The sequence below is a fragment of the Rhagoletis pomonella genome, unplaced genomic scaffold, assembly GCF_013731165.1.
Source record: "Rhagoletis pomonella isolate Grant_MI unplaced genomic scaffold, Rhpom_1.0 Rhpom_scaffold_00003, whole genome shotgun sequence".
NCBI classification, from domain to species: Eukaryota; Metazoa; Arthropoda; class Insecta; order Diptera; family Tephritidae; genus Rhagoletis; species Rhagoletis pomonella.
Genome location: NW_023458557.1, coordinates 68,221,677 through 68,230,156, shown reverse-complemented (window position 1 = coordinate 68,230,156; position 8,480 = coordinate 68,221,677). Strand labels below are relative to the sequence as shown.

Here is an 8,480-nt window from a genome sequence, read left to right as displayed (position 1 = left end):
TTAAGTATATGTTCTGCGTTTTCGACTAATTTCAGCTTTATGAGAATTCTACTTCAAAATGGTTGGGTCTCCAAGAGGGTTAATGCTTGACACTTTCGCTGGAACCAAGGAATATTGAACCGATTTGTGGAGGGAAAATTTTCAATAATAAAACGTGGCAGAATACTGCCGATCTATTCAACGCATGCGAAAAAAAGGGATGGATATATAGGTAAATACTGGACAAGCAGTCATTGTACTCTGCGACGAAGACTGTTTCACCACAGTTCAGTACAGGAAAAACTCACCTCCTGCATGCAGCGTTTCAGTTTGTCGAAATCATTTTTTTAAGTTAGGTTATAATCGTATGCATCAAATCATACAATTAATTATAAGCTAGTTTTTTAAGGAAAAAACTTAAATTTAGTGAATTTGCAGTGCGGATATATTGAGATTCTCGCAGACGAACACTTGGCGGAAACGGTGAGAATAAAATTTTAATGATTTAAGGACTTTATGTAACGCTCTCGGGTGTCGGAATTTTGTGAAAAGTAGCAAGCTGGTAGGTAGCTGGCGGACGACCCTCTGAGCCAATTTTTCGATTTTGGTTTAGGCAAAACAGTGTTCTGTAAAAGTGCTTGGAGTGACGTATGCAGGAACTACCATGGCGCTGACCAATATGAACGCCACAAAAACGATATATAATTTCTGTAGTCTAAAAAGTGTAACAATAAGTCCGCTTTGGCTTAATATACCTACATCCTTGAATATCAGGCAGAATGCAAAAATTGTCTTTTCGCATAGTACTTGGGGCTAGAGACTTTTGTGGAAAGTGAAAAATTCCTCATTTTATTCTATACATAAAAGTACTATGTACATCCACACGATTCACACATCCTCATTTACAAATATGTATACCGTGTATACATGGCACAAATCGTAGTCCGAGTCGGCCATTTACACATGTATGTACATATGTATATACAATAATTGTATATAAATATGTGCACGCAATATATATAAGAGAAAAGCAAATAAAAATGTGTAGCTAAAATATATTGGTATTTTAAATATCGGAATAGAAAGAAGTTGAAGTGGACATGTGGGCCGACCGGTGTAATGTCGAATCTTTCAAGGGTTTTCATAGGCATTTCATTCATTGTACTTTGCGTATGTATACACGCGTTTGTGTAATTTATACATGGGCAAGTATGTATGTGTTTGCCCCATTTTGTGACAAAGCTAAATGTCGATTTAATTTTTAGGTTATAACTTGTAAATGTGGCGATATAGGATTTGGGGAGTTTGTATTTAACAATAACCCATTCATTCAATGTGAATTTTTTGTTATGGACCTGAAATTTTATTGTGGTTATGCAAACTTTCTGCGGCATGAAAGGCATTTTTTAATAAAGCATTCACGCGACTTCCATTTTGTTTTTGGATAGAAATGCCGCTTATGGTGAATAACCATAGTTGAGGTGAATATTTGGGAGCAGGTACGTTTATTTATTCGCGTACCTGGTATTGCCAAATTAAAAATCTTTTGTTGCTTTTAAGATTTAACATTTTTTGTTTTGTTGCGGAAGGATGGGATAGAACCAAGTTTTTGGATTATTTTCAATAATGTATACACGTATAGTGCATAGTTCAAGCGTTTGAAGGTAATTCTCTAGTATAGGGTAACAACCCCTAAAAAAGGTCCTATTAACAATTATGAGGGGAGAGCTAATATTATTAACCATTTAAAAGTTATAATAAAAAAAAACGTTTGTTAAATTTCGTTGTTTTGTAGGGGCAATTACCCCAACAAAAATTCACTAAATCACCTGTTCTCACTTTTTAAACACTATTAAAATATATAATTTAACTTAATTATTAAACAAACACATATTTTTATCAACCTAGGATAGATTATTTTGTTATTAAAAGGAAGTTGACAATCTTTGCGAACTGAAACGCGAGATTCCAAAATAGCTATAGTGCTGCCACTGTATTAGTATTTCGTAATAATTCACTTTTCCTTACAAGGTGTGTGCAGTGTTCAATGCTTTTCGGTATCTTCTTTAATTTAATATATAAATCGATAAATAGTCGCGCGATTTTTTATTACAAATTTTCGACTGGGGCGCTTTTTCCATAAAAATCAATACTTCGATAAATAATGAAAATTTTTAATAAAAAATCGCGCGATTTTTTGTTAAAAAATTTCGCCTGCGGCGCTTTTCCCGCAAAAATCAATACTTTGATAAATAATGAAAATTTTTGATAAAAAATCTTGCGATTTTTTATTAAAAATTTTCGCCTGCGGCGCTCTTCCCATAAAAATAAATACTTCGATAAATAACTGTAAACCATAAAAGTAGCGCTGCCATGGTATAGCGAGATTTGCTATTATATTTTGGTTAGAATAATTTATTTAGGTGAAAGTAAAAAAAGAAGAAGTGTATAGTGTAAACTGAGTGTAATAGTGCAAATGAAATGTGAAATAAAGTGGCAATACCAGCGATTTGAGGTTATAATAATTTTGGCAGGCGCAAAGTTTGTTTACTCTGTTTTATTAACGAAATATATAAAATAAAAGTGAATAAATGATTTTGTTTGCATAAAACAATAACCGGAGACGTTTCAATAGTGTTCTAAAAGTGGAAACTGATGATTTAGTGCATTTTTGACGTGGTAATTGCTCATAGAAAACAACGAAATTTAAAAAAGTTTTTTGATTATAACTTTTACATGGTTAATAATATTAGCCCTCCCCCTTCAGATTGTTAATAGGGGGACCGAAACGCGTCGTTTGGTACCCCACCCGAGTTTTTTTAGGGGTTGTTACCCTATACTAGAGAATTCCCCGTTTGAATTCTAATTTTTTTTTTATTATACACCCTTCGCTGTTGTTTTAGTGAGTAAAACTAGAAGTAAATAATTATAATATTTTTAAATAGACAAAAGAAAATTTTGAAATAAATATTAAGTTTATAGGTGCAAAAATTTTATACATAAAAACTATTTCCTTATATTTTCATGTTAACAATTCATCGTCTGCGCTTTTAAAAAATATAACAGAAAGTTACGTGTTGGCGTCGTGGCTTTGGTTTTCTAAGCTAAAAATCCAAAGTGTGGACATAGCAATTGCAAACCCCTTAAGAAGTCCGAGTTTCTTCACTTTAAGCTAGCTATAATTTGCTTAAAAAACCTTAATGCTAAAAAACTACAAAATCAACTAGCCAACCTACACAAGAGAAACAAAAGTGTTAAAAATACCATAAGCGGCGACATAAAAAACAGCGATAGTAACAAGAACTTTGCAGACGCAAAAAAAGTAACGGCTTAAAAACGATTTCAACAACAGCAACCGTAAGTGCTATTTTTTTTTTGTATTATTGACATTATCGTTGATTTGTTGCTTTTATTAAAAAAAAAAGAGTCCGCAGAAGATCATGGAGGAAGATGAGAGGGGAAAACTGTTTGTTGGCGGTCTCTCATGGGAGACGACACAGGAAAACCTGTCACGTTATTTCTGCCGTTTTGGAGAGATCATTGATTGTGTGGTAATGAAGAACAACGAGAGTGGTCGTTCTCGTGGTTTTGGCTTTGTAACATTTGCGGATCCGGCAAATGTGAGCCATGTGCTACAGAGTGGACCGCATACACTTGACGGACGCACGATTGATCCAAAACCATGCAATCCTCGTACGTTGCAAAAGCCTAAGAAAGGAGGCGGTTACAAAGTTTTCCTTGGCGGTTTACCATCCAATGTTACTGAGACGGATTTGCGTACTTTCTTTGGACGCTATGGCAAAGTAACTGAAGTAGTCATTATGTATGATCAAGAGAAGAAAAAATCTCGTGGCTTCGGTTTTTTGTCGTTTGAGGAGGAGTCGTCGGTGGAGCATGTCACTAATGAACGCTACATCAATCTTAATGGTAAACAGGTGAGTTTTCAAAAAATAAATCATAAATGAAAGACAGGACTTGCTTGTCCACAAAATATCAAGTGGTTCAACTGAGATTGATGTAGATTCAAAAAATGTACTTAATATAATTTATAATTTTTAAAATGATTTTAGCCGTTTTAGGCCGTTTTATTTGATTAACTTACTTTTTACTATTTATTTCTTTATTTCTTTCTAAATTTTAAGCTTAACTTTAAGTTGCTACACAATAAGTAGGAGGTGTGGATTCAGTATTTCAAAATGACTTATAAATATTTATTTTTTCTTAGGTGGAAATTAAAAAGGCGGAACCTCGAGATGGATCTGGCGGCCAAAGCGCTAACAATAGCAACGTTAGCGGCGGTTATGGCAAGCTTGGCAACGAGTGCAACCACTGGGGACCCCATCATGCACCAATCAATATGATGCAGGGTCAGAACGGCCAAATGGGAGGTCCACCACTTAATATGCCAATTGGTGCCCCTAATATGATGCCTGGCTACCAGGGCTGGGGAACTTCACCTCAGCAGCAAGGCTACGGGTACGGTAATAGTGGCCCTGGTTCTTACCAGGGCTGGGGTGCTCCACCTGGCCCCCCAAGGACCACCTCCACAATGGTCTAATTATGCTGCTGGTCCTCAACAAACCCAAGGTTATGGCGGCTACGATATGTATAATTCGACATCAACTGGTGGACCATCTGGTCCTTCAGGCGGTGGCAGCTGGAATTCATGGAACATACCCCCGAATTCGGCTGGTCCGACAGGAGCACCAGGAGCTGCTGCCGGAAGCGCTACTGATATGTATTCGCGCGCTCAAACATGGGGAGCCGGAGGCCCCTCAACTACCGGCCCTGTAGGCGGCATGCCACGGACTGGTCCGGGTAACTCGGCATCAAAATCGGGTTCAGAATATGACTACGGCGGTTATGGCTCTGGTTATGACTATGACTATAGCAACTATGGAAAACAAGACGGCGGTGCCTCGAATTATGGCGCCGGACCGCGGTCAGCGTATGGAAATGATAATGCTACACAGCCACCATACGCTGCCTCGCAGGCAGTTTAAGGCGCATTAGTCGACACACACATAACGCGTCCGAACACCAGCGTCCTTACCGAACAAGTGAACGTTGTATTTCGCTCATTGCGTGGTGTGAAGTAAGATTAATGTTTAAGCTTAGCGTCTATTCATTCAGTTCAGTTGTTGAAATTAATTACTAACTATATATATATACTACATAAACAAATACTAAATATAATGTTTATATACATACATTACTTATATTGAGGAAAAAGGACAAAGAACATACAAATATGTGAAGGCATAAAAAAGCGAGAAGCATTAGGCACTCAACATACATACATAAAACACTGCTACCATCCATTATACACAGACACAAACTTAACTTAAATACTAGCTTAAAAAATCACAAGCAAAAAGTAAATTCATATTTTGAAAAAAAAGGAAATTTAGAGAACAAACCGTAAACTGTTCGCATTAATCTAGAATAAATTTGATAGAATGAATCAACTGGCACAGCAATACGGACATGCGTGACTGTAGAGAAATGGGCTTATGTGGTAGCGACATTATTTTGAATTAATTATGAGTTATTTATTTTTGCATGAGTTAATGAATGAATGCCCAAAAATAACTCGCTTTTAGGCACAATACAATAATTTAGATGCATATTTTTCGGGAATACATTTATACTTAACGTGTTATAAGTTGTACCTAATCATTTGAATAAGCTATTAGTGTTTAAGGAGTTGTTTTATCTCACTCCCCAGTAATAATTACTTTTAGTTCTCTATGTTAGGAAGTTTGTTGATCTATATAAATTCGTTGCACATCTGCGCGTTTGCCGCATTTAAGACACTACAGTCTAACCTAGCTGGCAGTTCCAGTTGATTTCTTTTTTCATAATCTCAAGGTAATAGTATTGTTAAAATTCATTTAAAATTTTTATTTTGTGCATACATTGTATACCAACATACATACATACATAACTTATGATTACATTTATGGTTTGAACTTTAGTTACAACTAAAATTATAATAAAAATAATAGTAAATTACATAAAAATATTTTAATAATACATATACGCATTGCTATCTTAATTTTGATGAATGTAAATGAGAAAAATTTTGAATAGGTGAAAAACAAGATGTAAAAACACATAAATTCACTTTATAACCCTATGAAGAGACAACAAGAATTATGTGTAGTAATAGTGAATTAATAAGCCAATATATATAGATACATATATATTTACCTACAGATATAGTTTACATACAATAATTTATCAAAATTTAAACAACCAAAAGGACAAAAAAAGAGAAAATGAACAAAAAATTACATTTGAAGTTGATAAGAGTAAATAAACGGAATGTTTTAATTTAGAAATAGTATATGTCATCAAGTAAATGATGTAGCCTATATATAGTTTATAGCTATTACTACGATAATTACAACTACAACTTACTACAGGACGGTGACTGCGAAAAATTCAAATGAACAGAGATAGTAGTGATCACATTCAAAGAACTGCAAATTTGGCTTTGAGGGTGGACTCCATGGTCCATGCGAGAAATACGACTGTGTGGAAGAATGAATCGGTTTAAATTGTTAATAATCGCCATAGCCTCAGTAACTTCGCACTCTCCATCGCTGAAATTAACCAGTTTTATACATGATACGTCTAAAAAATACATATGTACATATGTATACCGTGTCCGATATGAACATACTTTGAGTTTATCTCCTTTTTGTGAGCACCGAAAAAATGCCTTTTTTGTTATCTGTGGAACCCAGTTCACATGCATTAATAGTATGCTTACGACAAAAATAGATGTTAAAAGATTTAAGCTAAAAAATACAGATTCTAATATTTTATAAACGGGAAGCAAAATGGTGGTAGCCAGTGTTCGCAAATATCACCGATGCGAGCCTCAGAAATAAGAAAAAGGTCGAAAAAAAACAAAAAATAAATGCTAATAGAATATTATAACAAGAAACCTGACGTAATTATTAAATTTAATATAAATACCATACAATAACAATAAATTACTGTAAACACACACATACTTTAAAAGCATACATACATAACTAAATTACATTTAAATGGAGAATACAAAAAAGAATTCAATTTATTATCTACCACATACATTTAAATCTATGTAAAATTAATCGTAATATAATGATAATATAACAAAACAAAATAAGATTACATATTTGATAGAACGAATGCTAAATTACAATTACAAATGAAACAAGTCTAAATTTAATGTACGCTAGCATAAAATTTTAACGTAAAACTAAATTAAAAAGCAAGCAACCACTTGATGCAAAGTTAAAGTAAACGTAACGTAACGTAAAGAGGATTAAACACAAAACCAACACTGACTGTTAATTGTAAAACAATTTCTTTAATGATTATGATTTACTATAAATTTTAAAGTTTAAATTTTAATTGAATATATAAATATATACATACATATATTAGTATATATACTACATATATATTTAAATACATGCATACATACTTATTATCAAATATCGTAATTAAATGAAATACTTTTCAACCAAACACAAGATGAGGCGGTAAGCAAACATACATAGGTAAAATGAATGAGCGTTGCTTCAGGCATATCGTTATGTTTTACTTTTAATACATAATTGCTGCATTGTTATGCTTTCTTCGTATTCAGTTAGCAATATTGTCGGTTACAAAATAAAATGAGGTGAATTTTGCTAATAATATAAGCGTTTAAGATCATTTTCGTTCATGGGCTTTCATGCGAAAAAAACAATGCCACATTTATTTTACCAAATCATAATAGATTATACTAAAGGGACTAAGATTATTGTCAGGCTTTCATTTTCTGCTTCTTTCATTTTCGTGTACAGCGGGTAAAGATTTGTTTGGTATATCAAGTGTGTTTGGGTGGCGTCTCCAATTAGTGTATTTGCGCGCCCTAACTGTGAAATAACTCCAAGGTATACGTTCTGCAGACACGGTGTTTCAGAAATTCACCAAACCAAGGCATCAGTCTCTTATTTCTAAACTATAATTGATGGAAATGCCGTAGTTCCAATGGTTTAGTTTGTAGTAAAATATGCACCGGGAATGAAATATTCTCGACTCTACTAGTTGTGTACTATAACGAGAAAACTTATGAGTACCGGATAGCTTTCGAGGAATTTCGTGTTCTGCTTACTACAGCATGACAGCATATTTATGATGTGATGAAAGTGCGAAAATTAACTAAAATTATTATCAACATTGGTAAATAAAAAGTATAAATAGCACAGAAATATTTTACAGGTCATCAGAAAAAGAGGATAAAGTGCAGTTTTGTGCAAAATTTCAGGCTTTCCGTGGTGTCATGTCGATTTTTGGGGTGTTTGTTGTAGATTCAACCATATTAATAATAATAATAATAGATTGGCGCTTACCCATAGTTAATGTTTAGCCGAGCTTCTTCTCCGATTTGTGGCGTCCGCCTTGATGTTGTGACACAAAGAGGAGGGGCATCTAGTTTTACGCCGACTCCGAACGGC

The 8,480-nt window shown here is 34.1% G+C and overlaps 1 protein-coding gene across 1 annotated transcript; it reads left to right on the top strand.

The window, feature by feature from the left end:
- The first annotated feature begins 247 nt into the window (after window positions 1-247).
- LOC118735404 (heterogeneous nuclear ribonucleoprotein 27C) lies at window positions 248-7,677 on the top strand. The gene is given in 5 exon segments (XM_036465125.1): window positions 248-462; window positions 3,046-3,336; window positions 3,405-3,914; window positions 4,205-4,507; window positions 4,509-7,677. Coding segments are annotated over 3 exon segments (1,272 nt in total). The 5' UTR covers window positions 248-462; window positions 3,046-3,336; window positions 3,405-3,419; the 3' UTR covers window positions 4,983-7,677.
- Window positions 7,678-8,480: the final 803 nt, after the last annotated feature.